The 17,335-nt window shown below is 43.0% G+C and overlaps 1 protein-coding gene across 3 annotated transcripts; it reads right to left on the bottom strand.

The window, feature by feature from the left end:
- Positions 1-9,875: 9,875 nt before the first annotated feature.
- LOC124011386 (NGFI-A-binding protein 1-like) lies at positions 9,876-16,945 on the bottom strand. Of its 3 annotated transcripts, XR_006834577.1 has the most exons (8): positions 16,605-16,945; positions 14,851-15,668; positions 14,451-14,584; positions 13,990-14,161; positions 13,350-13,518; positions 12,464-12,601; positions 12,126-12,260; positions 9,876-12,002 (listed from the first exon to the last, which is right to left on the bottom strand). XR_006834577.1 is itself a non-coding variant. In XM_046324705.1 (7 exons), the coding sequence occupies exons 2-7, from the start codon at positions 15,664-15,666 to the stop codon at positions 12,184-12,186; spliced, it is 1,506 nt and encodes a 501-aa protein (XP_046180661.1). In that variant the 5' UTR covers positions 15,667-15,668; positions 16,605-16,944; the 3' UTR covers positions 9,876-12,183. The 3 variants fall into 3 exon arrangements, 2 of the variants coding, with proteins under 2 accessions (XP_046180661.1, XP_046180662.1); XM_046324705.1 differs by having other exon boundaries at positions 9,876-12,260; positions 16,605-16,944; XM_046324706.1 differs by having other exon boundaries at positions 9,876-12,260; positions 16,799-16,943.
- Between the last annotated feature and the right edge of the window lie 390 nt (positions 16,946-17,335).

The following is a 17,335-nucleotide window of genomic DNA, read 5'->3' as shown; positions in this document are numbered from 1 at the left end:
GTTCTTTCCCTATTTCTATCCCTCTCTCTCCCCCTCCCTCTCTCACTCTCTCGCTCTCTCTTCTCTCTATCGTTCCGTTCCTGCTCCCAGCTGTTCCTATTCCCCTAATCAATCATTTAGTCTTCCCACACCTGTTCCCGATCCTTTTCCCTGATTAGAGTCCCTATTTCTCTCCTTGTTTTCCGTACCTGCCCTGTCGGATCCTTGTCTATATTCACCGTGCTGTGTCTATGTTTTGCCCTGTCGTGTCGTGTTTCCCTCAGATGCTGCGTGGTGAGCAGGTGTCTGAGTCTGCTAGGTTCAAGTGCCTTCCCGAGGCAACCTGCAGTTCTTGATCAAGTCTCCAGTCAGTTCTCGTCTTTACGAGTAGTATTATGCCTTTTGTTTTGTTAAGTATCTTACTGGATTAAAAACTCTGTTTTCGCCAAGTCGCTTTTGGGTCCTCATTCACCTGCATAACAATATTTCTCTTTCTAGCCCGTTTTTGTCCGTCAACCCTACGCCTGCAAAGCGAGTGAGCGCCTTTCGTGTCCACCGTTCGTGCCTTCAGTTTGCCCTGGGTTCCTCCTGGGTACCTTGGCACCCAAACCCCACCTCTATGTCTAAGGTCAGCGGCAGCTGTGTTGTCGTGCCCTGGAGCTTATGGTGACACTCGCCGCTCTGCCCATTTAGTAGAGCGTCTCCACCATTTGTGTCCAGCATCAGTCGCAGTGACTGAAAACTTTAACGCCTGTGAGCGGCAATGACCCCTGCGTTTTTTGGGCACCTCCCTGCAAGGGAAGGCCCCCTACCTCATTAATGGCCATTTTTGGATATAGTGGAGGCTCTTGTATTGCAAAATGTAATATCAAAGTTTACAGGCCGGAAGGTAGAGGTATGGCTACCGCTTTCACACTGTTCTATGGCATTTTCTAACGGAAGATTTGAATTTTGGGAACACTCTTTGGGCTGTTGCGGTGACATTTTCACTGCCACACCGGCAGTCGTGAGTCATGTCGGCAGTATAATTCCATGTCATGGGTCACGGTAATCTCCTCTTATGCACTCTGGACATGCTTTGGTAGTACCCAACTTGCTAACGGCCAAAATTTCTATCCACAAGTCTGGGAGAGAACGTATAGCCCTAGGCGATGCTTTTGGTTCATTGATTGTGCAAGGATGGCGTAGGTAGCCTACAATTATAGTGAATTTGATTTTGAATAGCATAGTAATAGGGCATTTTTTATATTTTCATCATTAAATTGGGTGACATTACCTTTAGCACTGTGGTGAGATATACAGAATATCTCACCACAGTGCGTTTCCATCTCCTCCTCTCTCTGTTGTTCCTTTTGTAATTTATTTATTTAAAATATTTTTTACCCCCTTTTCTCCCCAATTTCGTGGTATCCTATTGTTAGTAGTTACTATCTTGTCTCATCGCTACAACTCCTGTACGGGCTCGGGAGAGACGAAGGTCGAAAGCCATGCGTCCTCCGATACACAACCCAACCAAGCCGCACGGCTTCTTAACACAGCGTGCATCCAACCCGGAAGCCAGCCAACTGTGCGTCGCCCCATGGACCTCCCTGACAGATCCTGGGCTCGAACCCTGAGTCTCTGGTGGCACAGCTAGCACTGCGATGCAGTACACTAGACCACTGCGCCACCCGGGAGGCCGTTATTCCTTTTTTGAGCGTGCAGAGAGGTGGTCAACAATTTAGGGAAATATGTTTGAGAAAACGTTACAGTTGATGTTCCAGAACAGATTTCACTTGGTTCCCCATATGAAGTATTGGTAAGGATTTAACAAGTGACATCAATAAAAGATCATAGCTTTCAACTGGTCAGTGTCATGGAAAGAGCAGGTGTTCATAATATTTTATACACTCAGTGTAAATTAGTAATACCCAACGATGTACACCTGCCTATACATGTGGATATGTATGTTGTAATACCACACAGATCAGTCATATTATCTCAAAACACTGCCACTGCCGACCCGATCACTCCGCACAAGATACAATCATGTGTTGAGGGTAAATGCACATTGACCATGACCAGGCAGGCAAACAAAAGCACAAGAGGACAGTGGCGTTAAACAGTGGGTTAAAAAAATAAACAGGATCTGCAATTAACCAATTGATGTAGAATCTGAAGCATCCCTTTAATGCATGTAAGGTGCTGTGGTTGGCATTTAAAAACAATGACTGTATTTTCATAAACATAGGTCCTTTTCCAAAATCCATAATGTAGTTTACAAAAGTTCAAATCAGGAAGGCTGGTCTGAATGACCTTTTTACAGTTTGACAACCATCCACTACCAGCTATAATAACCTCAAGGCCCATCATTGGAACTCCTTTCGCCTAGCAAGGGGGTTTCAATGCCATCTGCCCAGCAAAGTGCTACCCTTCATCAGCATTTGACCTCGAGAAGCATGGTGACATGAAGTGGTTTCTGTGAGAAGAACAGGAGGGGCCGTTTTACCTCAAGTTATCCTAACAGGTAGGCCTACATTATATTCACTGTGTTTCTGCATTTTTGGGGGGGACAAAGCATGTATTGATTAATGTTCAATAGTTACAAGATCACATTTCAGATCTAGCTAATGATTATGCCCATGGTACACGCAGATAGGCAACCCAATGCATCAGCCTATTTATTTATAGCCACTATGCTGCATCAGCTGGGCTACAGGTGATAATGCTTTCTCAGCATACCTGAGAAGATGGACCATGCATAGGCTTGGTCCAATCTGACCTCTCCCCACAAAGCTGTTCTCCCTCAGCATGTCATTCAACAGTTGAAGGCCCTCATCCTCAGACTGAGTCAGGATAACCCAAAGGGGGAGTCAGGTGTGGGTAAGGAGAAGAAAAACAATGCAGTTCTCTGTCCATTATCCCAGATGAAATCACTGAATCAGAGCTCCCCAGTATGCACAACGATGTGTCAACAATTTCCTACACCACTACTAGAATGTATGCTGACTGTAACTCGCTTTGGATAAAAGCGTCTGCTAAATGGCATATATTACAATATTATTATTATTACAATATTAATACTGTAACACTTACCACAATACAAAAGGAAATTATAACAACAAATATCACCCAGTTTCTTAGGCACCTTCCTTTAAAAAAATATAAATGTACTTACCGGTAACAGAACTGGAGGTCTAGACAGAGGGATCTGTTCGCCAAGGTGAAGATGTAGTCCTTCATACTCCATCTGCTGTTCGTTCATCAGGACGAGGGGGAGTGCCCGATTTGGGTCAGTGTCTCTGACTTTGGCCCCCACATCTGTTTGCCTGAGGGAGTCTGACACAAACTTGTTGTGAACATCCATAAGATGGCCAAATATTCCAAAAGATGAAGCTCTTTGCTCCTGGAACTAACCACACACAACATTGTGTTCAATTGTGTCAGAGAACAAAGAGGGAATAACTGGATTGACAAACTGCTTTACATTTGTATTGGAGGATTGCAACCAACTGAAAATGCATACACCGCCACCTACTGTACTGGAGTGTGAGGCCTCCCTATTACTGTACATTATCTAACCATGTGTTTCCCCTTACTGTTCTAGAGTGTGAATAAATTACACTTTGTGACACAAAAATGGGAAGGGAAAAATGATGAGGAAAAGGGAAGAAAATTGCCCTACCAACTACCCCTACACCCATTAAAACCTCACCAATATACCACCATCTGCTTAAACTAATAACACAAATGATTGTATTTTTCTTGTCTATATTGAATACATCATTTAAACATTCACAGTGTAGGTTGGGAAAAGTATGTGAACCCCTAAGCTAATGACTTCAGCTAACCTTGAATCCAATCAATGAAACGAGATTGGAGATGTTGGTTAGAGCTGCACTGCCCTATAAATAAAAAAATACAAAAGTGAGTTAGATATTCACAAGAAGCATTGCCTGATGTGAACCATGCCTCGGACAAAAGAGATCTCAGAAGACCCAAAATTAAGAATTGTTGACTTGCAAAAATCTGGAAAGGGTTACAAAAATATCAGAAAGACAAATTGCCTATAAATGGAGAAAGTTCAGCACTGTTGCTACTCTTCCTAGGAGTGGCCGTCCTGCAAAGATGACTGCAAGAGCACAGCGCAGAATGCTCAATGAGGTTAATAAGAATCTTAGAATGTCAGCTAAAGACTTAAAGAAATCTCTGGAACATGCTAACATCTCTGTTGAGGAGTCTACGATGCGTAAAACACTAAAAAAGAATGGTGTTTATGGGAGGACACCACGGAAGAAGCCACTGCTGTCCAAACAAACATTGCTGCACATCTGAAGTTCGCAAAAGAGCATCTGGATGTTCCATAGCGCTACTGGCAAAATATTCTGTGGACTGATGAAACTAAAGTTGAGATGTTTGGAAGGAACACACAACACTATGGGTGGAGTAAAAAAAAGGCACAGGACACCAACATCAAAACTTCATCCCAATTGTAAAGTATGGTGAAGGAAGCATCATGGTTTGGAGCTGCTTTATTGCCTCAGGGCCCAGACAGTTTGCTATAATCAACGGAAAAATGAATTCCCAAGTTTATCAAGACATTTTGCAGAAGAATGTAAGGCTATCTGTCCACCAATTGAATCTCAACAGAAGTTGGATGATGCAACAGGACAACGACCAAAAACACAGAAGTAAATGGCAGAATGGCTTCAACAGAAGAAAATACGCCTTCTGGAGCGGCCCATTCAGAGTCCTGATCTCAACCCTACTGAGATTAGAGGTCGACCGATTAATGGCGATTTCAAGTTTTCATAACAATCGGAAATCGGTATTTATGGACGGCGATTTTGCAGATTTTTAATATATATATATATATTTTTGACACCTTTATTTAACTAGGCAAGTCTAACTGACTTGCCTAGTTAAATAAAGGTGTAAAAAAATATCTTCTTTGCTAATCTCAGAACACATTCTTATTTTCAATGACGGCCGAGGAATGGTGGGTTAACTGCCTTGTTCAGGGGCAGAACTACAGATTTTTACCTGGTCAGCCCTGGGATTCAATCTTGCAACCTTACAGTTAACTAGTCCAACACTCGAACCGCCTCACGAGGAGCCTACCTGTTTCGCGAATGCAGTAGAAGCCAAGGTAAGTTGCTAGTTAGCATTAAACTTATCTTATAAAAAACAATCAATCAATCAATCATAATCACTAGTTAACTCCACATGGTTGATGATATTACTAGTTTATCTAGCGTGTCCTGCGTTATATATAATCGATGCAATGCTGGGGGATGATTTAACAAAAGCGCATTTGCGAAAAAAGCACAATTGTTCCACGACTGTACCTAACCATAAACACCAATGCCTTTCTTAAAATCAGTACACAGAAGTATATATTTTTAAACCTGCATATTTAGTTTTAAAAAATCCAGGTTAGCAGGCAATATTAACCAGGTAAAATTGTGTCATTTGTCTTGCGTTCATTGCACGCAGTCAGGGTATATGCAACAGTCTGGGCAGCCTGGCTCATTGCGAACTAATTTGACCGAAATTTTACGTAATTATGACATAACATTGAAGGTTGTGCAATGTAACAAGAATATTTAGACTTAGGGATGCCACCCGTTAGATAAAATACCGAAAGGTTCCGTATTTCACTGAAATAATGAACGTTTTGTTTTTGAAATGATAGTTTCTGGATTCAACCGTATTTTTGTGTGTTATTATGTTATAATTAAGACTATGACTTGATAGAGCAGTTTGACTGAGCGATGGTAGGCAGCAGCAGGCTCGTAACCATTCATTCAAACAGCACTTTTGTGCATTTTGCCAGCAGCTCTTTGCAAACACAGCGCTGTTTATGACTTCAAGCCTATCAGCCTAAAGGCTGGTGTAACCGATGTGAAATGGCTAGCTAGTTAGCTGTGTGTGCGCTAATAGCGTTTCAAACGTCACTCGCTCTGAGACTTGGAGTAGTTATTCCCCTTGCTCTGCAAGGGCAGCGGCTTTTGTGGAGCGATGGGTAACGCTGCTTCGAGTGTGGCTGTTATCAATGTGTTCCTGGTTCGAGCCCAGGTAGGGGCGAGGAGAGGGACGGAATCTATACTGTTACATTGGCAATACTATAGTGCCTATAAGAACATCCAATAGTCAAAGGTATATGAAATTCAAATGGTCGAGAGAGAAATAGTCCTATAAATACTATATTAACTACAACCTAAAACCTCTTAACTTGGAATAATGAAGTATCATGTTAAAAGGAACCACCAACTTTCATATGTTCTGAGCAAGGAACTCAAACGTTAGCTTTTTTACATGGCACATATTGCACTTTTACTTCTCCAACACTTTGTTTTTGCATCATTTAAACCAAGTTGAACATGTTTCATTATTTATTTGAGGCTAAATGGATTTTTATTGATGTATTATATTAAGAACAAATAAGTGTTCATTCAGTATTGTTGTTATTGTCATTATTACAAAAAAAAAAAAAAAAATCGTCCGATTAATCGGTATCGGCTTTTTTTGGGCCTCCAATAATCGGTGTTGGCGTTGAAAAATCATAATCGGTCGATCTCTAGTCGAGATACTGTACAAACAATTATCTTGGCTAAGTAAAACAAAATGATTGTTTTGATATACTGCTCTGCTATCTAAAGTGTAGTCAGTGGCTAGCTAAGACAGAGAAAGGGGACATACATTCATGGATGGGCACAAAGGTCTCTGATCTTGCTGGTGAACGGTAGCTGACAGTGCCAGTTAGAGATGATGTGCAGAAGATTCCTGCAGGAATGTGTAGTCTTGCTGAGGTCTTCTCTGTTAATAATTAGCATTTTGAATTGTTATAGAAAATTGAGGTGACTATACTGACAAAACCATGCTTTGTCTGAGAGAGAATTACACGTCACGCCTGGGTAAACCTACACAAAACACAGACCTTATAGGAAGTAGTTCTAAAATCCCAGAGGCAAAAATGAGTGAGGAAAAAACGATTGAGACCATTACTGGGTTTTACCGCTAGATTTTACGGGTATTATGACGCGTGTACTGTGCCGGACTATTTGCTAGGTTGCGCTCTGAAGTTGTTTCCATCCGGAATATTAATAAAGGGACACTGTATCTTAACTCCTCCTCCACATTTACTGGATTGGTGGAACAATGCAGAAGAGAAACTCCCCGGACAGTGCTTTTGTTTATTCTCGTCAAGACCAGAATGTGGGGGATTTATACGGTTTCAGGAGTTTATTTTATGCCTGGCTACGTTAGGTTATTTGTAGGCAGTTGGCGTGTAGCCTACACACACCAGCATTTTTTGTTATTGAATTGTAGGCTACCGGTAATTACATTTCTCCCCCAAAATCCTGTGTTGTTTTATTGACGTGTGCAGTGATAAATAGCCATACACAGTCAAAATAAATAACACCACTCAAATGGGTAGCCGTCTAAACAAATGGTATTAGCATATTCTTTACAATGAAACAGATTACTTAGATGCCATGCCAAAGAGCGTGAACCACATGCATAATAATAAAAGAAAATTCCCGCATTACTGACTTCACTTGTTACACTGTCAACTGTAGTCTGTTCTCTGCTGTAATGTCTGCCTGCCCATGTGACATTAAACTAATGTTTCAATTTGAATTGCATTTACATGCAACTAGAAAATAAAGGTGTACAGCAGCCATGTACAAACGGTAGAAGACTGAGAGCGATATAGCCAACTTAACATGAGAAAGTGTCCCGTTTTACTGCCCTGAGAGATGACATCACAGGAGGGTGAAGGTCACGGTCAATACTAATATCCCAAATAACAATGCTTACATGAATAGTAATACTTTACTGCAGTTAAGAACAATTTAGTAGGAATGATTTGTATAGTGTTCACCGTATAACACATTTGTACAATGACCAGAAAAAACAATGTATGCCCAGTTCATTGTTCCATTTGTTTGTAGAGAACATCAAGCTGCTTTTCACTAAAAAGTTAACTGAATCTGAGCATAAAATGGACCAATCTTTCTCAAACCTTTCCCGTATTTGATAGTGCAGACAGCTGTAGGCCTACCATCCCAAAGCATTACTCCTGCCTATTGCTCAGAGAGGAATAATGTACCTTTCTAAAAGTTTAAAACCCATCCTTTGAAATTATTTTCTATGTACTCTCATTTTCATCTCGCTCATGAAAGCATTTTTTATAGTATTCTGACACCTTCTGGTCAACATGTATATTTCAGCCAATGAGTGAAATAGCATTAATGCCAGCTTCTACACAGCCTTTACACATAAAAAAAAACATTTAAAAAAATAAAATAAATGTGATGGTGGTGCCGAGTAGGACGATCACAGGTCAGCACTGACAATTAAATACACGCAGAAAATAAAAAATCAATTAGGTCATGGGATAGTTTACCCAAATTACAAAATGACATATTGGTTTCCTTACCCTGTACACCAGGGATTTCCACAAATGTGGACCCGCGACTCAATATTGATATAAAAATAAATTGTTACCCCCACCATGTGAAAAAAGTGATGTAATCAACAGCCAATGTTTCTTTTTTTCATTTGGGCTATGACGGTCTATTAGTCAGTTTCACAGTACTTTTGACAATATTTCCACCTGACAAATCATTCTGACAGTACTTTTGACAGTATTTCAATCTGAAGGAAGTATGTGTGAAGTGAAGTGACTGAAATGCATCAGAACGGTATTGGGAAGTTCAGAAGATCCTCAAGTCGTCAGATCACCCCCCCCCCCCCCCAGTCTGATTTTCATTTGTAGGAAGAAAACAGAAAGCTCTCTGTTTATTACAACCACTTCTAGCGTAACCCTGGTTCTATGAACCAGTTTCTCCCGCGACCCTAATTTTCAAATGAGGTGACCCCACATTTGGCCACAACCCCTAGTTTGAGAAACATTGCTGAAATAAAACCAAAGCATACCTTGTCCATTGACTGATTACGGGGTAAGGAAACAAATGTGTCATTCTGTAATTTGGGTGAACTATCCCTTTAAACAAAGCAACCTCCTGGACTTTACACTCTGATGAAAACTGTTCAAATAAAAACAAACAAAGAATTAACTAATCAATCCTTTATTAGTTGCACTATTGGAGAATCTGAGGGGATAATTCACTTGATTACCCACCTCTGTTCAAGGACCGTTAGTTTCATGCTTTGTTAAACAGGGGTGATGGCGCGTTCACCAGATCACACCCACGCAGTTTAGCAGCCGGGCTGAGCTCCCTCCCACTGCCTGTAGTGCCGCCGCCTACAATCACTATTGCCATGGCAACACATCAGTGACTTGCATTGGCTGGGAGGCCATCACATAGGGCTGAGACTGGGAGGATGGGAGGGAGCTACACGTGTGGGTGTTCAGTGATGAGTTGACCTGATCTCAGGAGAAAATCTGAGGCGGAGAGGGAGGAGCGAGAGCAAGGGAGAGTGTGTGTGTGTGTGTGTGTGTGTGTGTGTGTGTGTGTGACAGATGGAGAGAGAGATGTGAAGTATGAAAAGGACCTGCGTCAGTGTGAGCAGAGTGAGTCATCGGGCAGTTTCAGAATGTTTTATATGACGCTGATGTAAATGCTTTACCCCAGACAGTGGTTCATCATTCCTTTCTTTTTTAAGAAGAGAAAGTGTTGTGACTGGACCACATTCAGTCTGTCTGTCAGCACTCATTATACCTTAGAAATACCAGTGTAGGTTCTCTGCCATGGAACATTTTAGCTGTCTAGCTGTAAAAAATACATCATAACAACAAAAAAATCTAAATGTTGTTATTTTATCGCAGGACATAATAATAATAATAGATGAACATAAAATATTTTTAAGAATCTGACAACATAGAAAATACAATTTTCCTTCTTTCTGTATCAGACATATATTATATCATGAATGAGAATAACAACCACCATAAAAAATAAAGTTTAATAATGTTGTGCTGTATAACAAATAAAATATATTAGTGTTTTAAAAAAACAGGTGCATATCTACTGTGTAGGCAAGCCTGGACTAACTCGGTGACTATAACAGTGATAAGAACATGAATCAATGTACTATCGACATCTTGACTGTCTATCACACTGCTGGACATGCATTGATCTGTGAACATTACATGACACTGATTAAACCAAACCAGTACAGAAGACAGGGGAAGTCACCTAGCACAGAACAGAACAGACAGTGGGCCCAGAAAGTATGTACTTAGTACTTAAACAGCACTTACAAAAAGTATTGCATTTGTTGCAGTCTTATTGAGCTAGAGAGACTGTTATTACAAAACTGTTGTGACTGCGGTGCCCCGGAAAAAGACTAGACTCTAGAGCAAGACAGATTTACACATTTGGAAACACAACATTAAACAACCATCTGAGAGCTAATTCTAACATACGAACGTCTTGAATTATACATTGGTGGTCACCGGTGAAACACTGCTAGGATCTAAGACTACGAGGCTGTGTAACATGAACATCTTATGATACCAGACACTTTCACTTGTTTTCTCTAACAACAGTTATTCGGTTTTTGCTCTACACATAAACACTGTATAGAGATTAACACCAACACTACACTGACCAAAACCCTGCTTTTTGGGATTAGGCAAATATTATTGTAATACTACAGGCCGAATTGGCCCTGTTGGTCTTACAGTGACATATGTATTAAAACACAACTTTCTGGAGTGCAACAATATAACAGATAGTGATAGGGGAAGAAATCGGTGCAGTTACATATCGGGATATTATTTTTTGACAATATATCGCAATATTCTTTTGGCCAATAACGCAATATCATTTTTGTGCTTGTTAGCTGTACATGCGCAAAAACTCCAGTATTTTTCCTTCTATAGCTTGTTATCAGTCTTTTAAAATGGTGAGCCAACATCCTTTTGGGACTTTTATTCACATGACTGATCAAAACACCTTTTTTCATGGCTCTCTCGACCCTCTGCAGCAGACATGGTGAGCAATGTGTTTGGAACATTGAATCGCAATAGAATTGCAGTATCAAATGACAATACATATCGAATCGCCAGCTAGGTATCGTGATATCGTATCGTGATGTCCCTGCCAATTCCCAGCCCTAATAACAGACCAGGGGCCCTACTCAATAAAATGGGTAACTCAATTAATGTTGTGTTGAGGTTCAAATGTGCGTTCTTACAGTACAGGATCATGTGTTTGACAGACTTATCAAGGAAACTCGATTTGATTGACATACTGGAGGCCCCATTCCATGTCTAGACAATCCAGGGGCAGACTGGCCATTTCGGGCAAATGCCAGATGGGCTGTTCAATTTCTTGCCCTAGTGGGCCTGTCTAAACAGTTGTATTTGTGCACAATTATTATGATCTGGCTAATAATGGGGGCCTCAAGGGAGAAAGAAATAGGCCGGTATGGGGGCCTTAATAGAAATGGGCCGGTGTGGGGGCCTCAAAGTAACAAAACGCCAGGGCTGATCTTTGTTCCCAGTCCGTCCCCGGGCCAACCTATCCCGTAACACTGATCTGAACTCTAACTGGAGTTCTATACACAAAATATTCTGCAGCCTCAGATTAATTTACAGTACCACTCATAAATACATACATGACATACATTAGCAGGAAGCAAAACTATAATTTCTCCTCTACAGATAGCTCTCTCTTTTCACCTCTGGTTAAAACAGAATCCTACTGTATTTTTTACAGTACCTCAGTCACCCACCGATCGAACACGACAAGCCAAAAATAGCTTTGGGGGTAAAAAGAATACAATTTCTTTTCATATAGCCCGATCCACCATCCTGACCGCTGCGCTCTTGTTTCACTTAACTCCATTCAAATTCATGTAGCAAAACAGAATGTAAGCTCAGGAGATCAGGATGGTGGTACACGGCTACTATCCCGACCCATCATTCTTAAATAACATCATGTACATCAATCAATAAATACATAAAGGCCTATACAGCATGAAAGTTATCCTGTGAAAGGACATCCCCCGTTCAGTTCTCCCCGTGACTGAATCTATGCTCTAGTCTTGACGCTTTGGCAAAAAACCTTAGGACAAAATGAAAGAAAATAAATGTTTTTTTTTTTTTTGAGGCAACGTTGGTTTGTTAAGGCTCTACTGTGGCTGTGCTTGCTTTAGTATCCATTGATTTGACTGAGATAGACGCTTACTGTAAAAAGTGACTGAAGACTAAAACCGGATGGGGAAACAAACGAAGGATGGGAGGCACTATGTGGAATCCTCTGGTTCTGATTTAATGGTCTTCCTGTCAGTGCGGTTGGCCGCTTGGTGCGAGGATCCATTTTCTAAGGTAAAACACAAAGAAAATATCATCAAAATAAAACATGCAATGCGTTTTCTGATCATATACCTTTTCACTGTAGCTTGAATGCAGGCAGGTGTGTGCATGCAACAGACCATCACTAACGCTCACTGTTTGTAGTGTGAACGTATGTTAATACGTACGCGACTCAAGAGTGAACGTAAATTTGCCTGAGTGGTGCTGTACCTGTTGCTGGTGCTTTGGCCTCATCTGTGTTATGGTTGTTATGGTAACGTTTGAGCTCATTGGCTAGCTGCTTCCCCAGGGGAAGCTCCCCCTCCGCCACACTCTTACTTGCCACCCGCAAGTTCATTGGTCGCTCGTCTGAAAATACACATAAACACACAGACAAACATCAGGGCATGGATAAACCATTGAGATGCACGCTGCCATCTAACACAATCAATTCCAATGGCACTGCTGTTACAGTATCATCCAAGAAGCTGCTTAGTTGATCTAAAAAAATGACATGAACATTCTGTCTCTCAAAATCTTTGCTGTGGGCCCGAGTTTATACGCCACTCGGTGCCCCACCCAAAAAATATTTTATACTCTTCTTCTCATTCAACTTGAATAAAGGTGCTTTTAATGGCTTATGAAGGAGAGACAGGATGAGAGAGAGACAGGATGAGAGAGAGACAGGATGAGAGAGAGAGAGAGATATGAGAGAGAAAGAGAGCGAGATCGAGAGAGAGAGAGACGCCCCTGGGCAGCAACATGGCGGGGGAAGTAAACAGTCGTGGGAGAGTTAATGACAGGTGCAGAGGGAGGATAATTATGGGTAACATGAATATAATGAGCTGTCAGGAGTATGGGCCGTGCGAGAGAGAAAAGGATGAAGGCGGGATGAGCCCCCGAGGATTGGCTAACGGCTTAACACAGCTATGAGTCCGCCTGACTTTGACATGTGCGAGAGAAAAAAAACAGATACAAAATGATTCCCTGACTTACAAAATAAGATTTGAAGGCTGGAAATGGTGATTCACAGAGCTGTGAATTTGGAGCACGAGGACGGCACTCATGTACGAGCGCAACTCCAGAGAGAGACGCAGAAGACGGACAGTACCGTTACCTTGGTGCTCTGTGCTTTTGTCTACCGACGTGCCGTTGGTGCCTGGAGCCTCGCTGTGGTACTTCAAAGCCCCTGCAGGTATCCTCCAGTCCAGAGCGTGTAACCTCTCCTGTACCGCGGCATCATGGAGAATCTCCATCTGTCTGGCTAACAGACGGTCCAGCTGCACCTGTTAAAACAAAATACATTTACAGGGCGTTAACAACTGCTCCTACTCTTGTCAAAAAAACACGGCTTCAGAAATGACGGTGTCAAATAAACGTGTCTCCTGTAATATTTACTTTATTTAAAAATAAATAAATATAACCCCTTTTTCTCCCCAATGGAAGCCAGCCGCACCAATGTGTCGGAGGAAACACCGTTCACCTGACGGCCGAGGTCAGCCTGCAGGTGCCCGGCCCACCGTAAGGAGTCGCTAGAGCGCGATGAGCCAAGTAAAGCCCTCCGCTAACCCGGACGACGCTGGGCCAATTGTGCGCCGCCCTATGGGACTCCCGATCACGGCCTGTTTGCGATACAGCCTGGGATCGAACCCAGGTCTGTAATGACGCCTCGAGCACTGTGATGCAGTGCCTTAGATGGCTGCACCAATCGGGAGGCCCATGTTCACATTCTATCATCCACTTTTCAGGCATGTTACCTGAAGGTTTCTCCCAACTATCTCCTCTCCTTTGGACTTGGCGCAGGCTAGCTGTTCCCTCAGTATGCCCTGTCTCATGTGGTTGGCCTGCAGAGCCTCCTGGATGTCAAAGAGGTTCTCTTCTGTTTTTATTCTTTTAGGAGACGGCTCATCTCTGTCGCCGCAGCGAGACCTAGTGTGGAGAAAAAAAATGTATTCAGTTTGTATGCGGAAAAACATTGAAAGATATGGAAAGCTTAGTTTGAACATGACATTAAATCATAACTTGCGATCATTTACATACATTTTACAGACACAATTTTAAGTCAACACATTACAGTAATTAGTTACATAGTAATAACCACGAGGAGAAAATGTATTTAGCAAGTAAATAAGTCACCCATGCTTCCCAACTTCCCTTAGCATCGTTAACTCAAACGAGCAAGGTTGCGTGAGGTGCAGTGGAGGAGAGTGGCCCTTACTTGCTGGTCCTGTAGGTGTATTTGTAGGTGACCTCTCTGGAGATCTGCCTGGCCAGACCAAACAGCTCGTCTCTACGGGTCAGTAGCACCGCGTCTCTCATACACAGCTGGGCTGCTGCTTCGTTCACTGTCAGCTGAAAGACAGAACACAGGCGATAATAAGTCATGTTGTCAACTACAACCGCTGATACACAACTCTGTCAGTGAACTCTTCCGTTGCAACTTCTACTACTGCCGACCTACTTTTAGACGGCTGAAGCAAAGCATTTTCTTCAGGTGATTTACCTTTTGTGGTTTTCTACACTTTTTTTTGCGGAACTGAGGTTCGTCACTTTACATTGCCCCGCCACTGAGCAGACGAGCCTAGTACTGCAAAAAGGATCCCATCTCTTATCCCCACCTCATGAAGCGTCAGTTGTTTGCCGTCCCTCCTCTTCGAGTCGAAGCGTCCGTAGATGGCGCTATACTTCCTGACCTCCTCCTCTCTCCTTGGATCATCATCACTCATATCAAAGATGTGGCTAATCATCTTGGCAAGTTTCTTATTGGTCTTCAGCTGCTCTTTGACCTCCGCGGGGTCGCTCTTGGCCAGGGCCGGGGTCATCCGGTCCACACACTCCAGGACAGACTGCAAAGCTGCAGCGTCAAGTGCCTCCAGGCCCTCGCGGGGGGACGACGGAGACCCCCGGTCGGACGGAGAGAGGCTCTGTTCGCTGTCGTTGCTGTGTCCCGACCAGAAGCGCCCCTCGCTGCCGCTCTGCAGCGGAGACCCCCCTGACACTCTGTCCCTGGCCACATCCAGCTTTCCTGGATCCAGACATGTCGCAGCCATGATTTTGGGCACTTTGACATGGGTCTCGCCACGGGCGCTGTTGTTACCCCCTCGCTCCGCGCCGCCCGGCGTGGGTGACCCCTCGGGTAACTTATAGACTGGTATACTACACACCGGTACAGATGTCAGGGGCTGATTAAACAACGTTGGATTGGTGACCCAGTCTCGCAGGGATTTCTGGAGCCTCCGGACGTGCAGGGGCTTGCTGGCCATGCCCACCAGAGCCATAATCTCTAGGAACTCCTCCTCCCCGGCCTCACAGAGCTGTTGCACGTCATCTCCTCCCTGCTGGATGAAGGCCTCATAGTAGTACAGCAGGTTGGCCCTCTGGAGGATTCGGTAGAGCTGCAGCTCCCCCAGAGTTCTGGGCAACGCCGCCGCCATGCCTGGGAGAGAGAACACAAGACGGGATGGGCAAGAGGTTCTGCCTGACAAGAGAGTGTTGGTGTATGTGTGTGTGTTTTGGGGAGTGGGGGGTGTGTGTGTTTTGTGTTTGTGTGCGACTGACTGGCTGGCTGACTGACTGAGAGAGGAAGAGGCACTCCCTCCACTCTGTCTGAGTTTCCTTTGTAAGTTCTGCAGTATTAGGGCTGCAGAAGGAAGAGTGGCGGTTAGCAGTTAGAGTCCTGTTAGTTGCTGATGGGACCACATGCGTAGGTGGCCTCTATCTCTCTCACACACATAGGCTCCACTCGCTTTATCCAAGGGATTGTCAGCTACGCATTTCTTGCAAGTTAGAGGACTATGTCACAAATAATTAGATATTTCTGATTGACCTTCAGTTAGGTGAATAAAATAATTTGATTGTTTATCATCAATGTGATTTCAGAGTGTTGGCCAACAACTGCACAAACACCACCTGCTAATTCACTATCCCTCAGTTCAAGACAGGTCTGCACTTGCAGTCCTACAACTACTTGTTGTCAGAACCTCTGGGGAAAAATGCAAAGCAACCTGATAAAACTCAACCTTCCACAGAACAGAGCAGATCAAGAGGCACACAATACATCACAGTCACACAGGCGAATCAAGACAATACGAGCATGGAATACTTGCACAAATCAATCGAGCTAAATAGAAAAGAAATTCGTTTCGAAACACACAACGTAAAAAGGTAAACGCAAAATGCAGTAACCCAGCACCAGACTAAATGTAACTCAAAACCGGTCTCTCAAGTAAATCCACATCAGGAAGACAAGTCAAAAATACCATTGTCGGCAATAATAGAACAGTGCTGCAACATTGTATCAAGGCTACAACTTGTTACATTATTGTCATAGCCCAATAACATCTTCCAACTATGTATTTTAATTGCTACATACCTGGTGAACGTTGGACCACGTTCCTTTCCTTTATCTAGTTGTTTCAATGTATCAACTACACTATAGCCTGAACTGCCATAAACTGTAACTGAATAAACTGGACAAAAATCGATAGATTCAAAAGACGCTCTCTAATTTCCTAATAAGCGCGCTCTCTGGCCTAAACAGTCCTCGCGTTCTATGACAACGTTTACCTTCCCTCCTTCGCCTCCTTGAATAGAAATAAGATTGTGTTGAACGTCTCTAGACCAGATGAATGTGAGCTGCCTGCTTGCTACCCTACCCCCCTCCTCCTCGGCTATTGCAATTGGGATATTCCGCGGTTGCTACAGTGCTCACTCCCACGCGCCTGCGTGACGCAAATCCTGGCGTGGGCGGACAGGGGCGTGGGAGGCTTCTGCATGGAATACCAAGCACCACATCTCAGCAGTGGCAGAGGCAGGCAGCGTCGGTCAACTGGGACTGTGTGAGTTGAGAGTAGAGTAGACCCTAAAACGCCCTATAGGCTATATGACTGTACAGAAGTGAAACTGTTGACAGTTCAGATAGACTAATAAGGATTGTCTCATATTATCAATGATGTAATTAGGTTATTTGATCATTTAATTTCTTTATTTACATTTTTATTTTACTCCTTCGCTCTTTGGATAAAACACATTAGTATATGCAAATTTATGTTTCTATGCAAACATTTATTTGGAGTTTCTTGCCATGACACTTCAGTGTCTCCT

Source organism: Oncorhynchus gorbuscha, linkage group LG23 (assembly GCF_021184085.1).
Source record: "Oncorhynchus gorbuscha isolate QuinsamMale2020 ecotype Even-year linkage group LG23, OgorEven_v1.0, whole genome shotgun sequence".
In the NCBI taxonomy this organism is placed as follows: domain Eukaryota; kingdom Metazoa; phylum Chordata; class Actinopteri; order Salmoniformes; family Salmonidae; genus Oncorhynchus; species Oncorhynchus gorbuscha.
The sequence above is the reverse complement of the archived record's forward strand: the minus strand, read 5'-3'. Positions and strand labels throughout refer to the sequence as shown.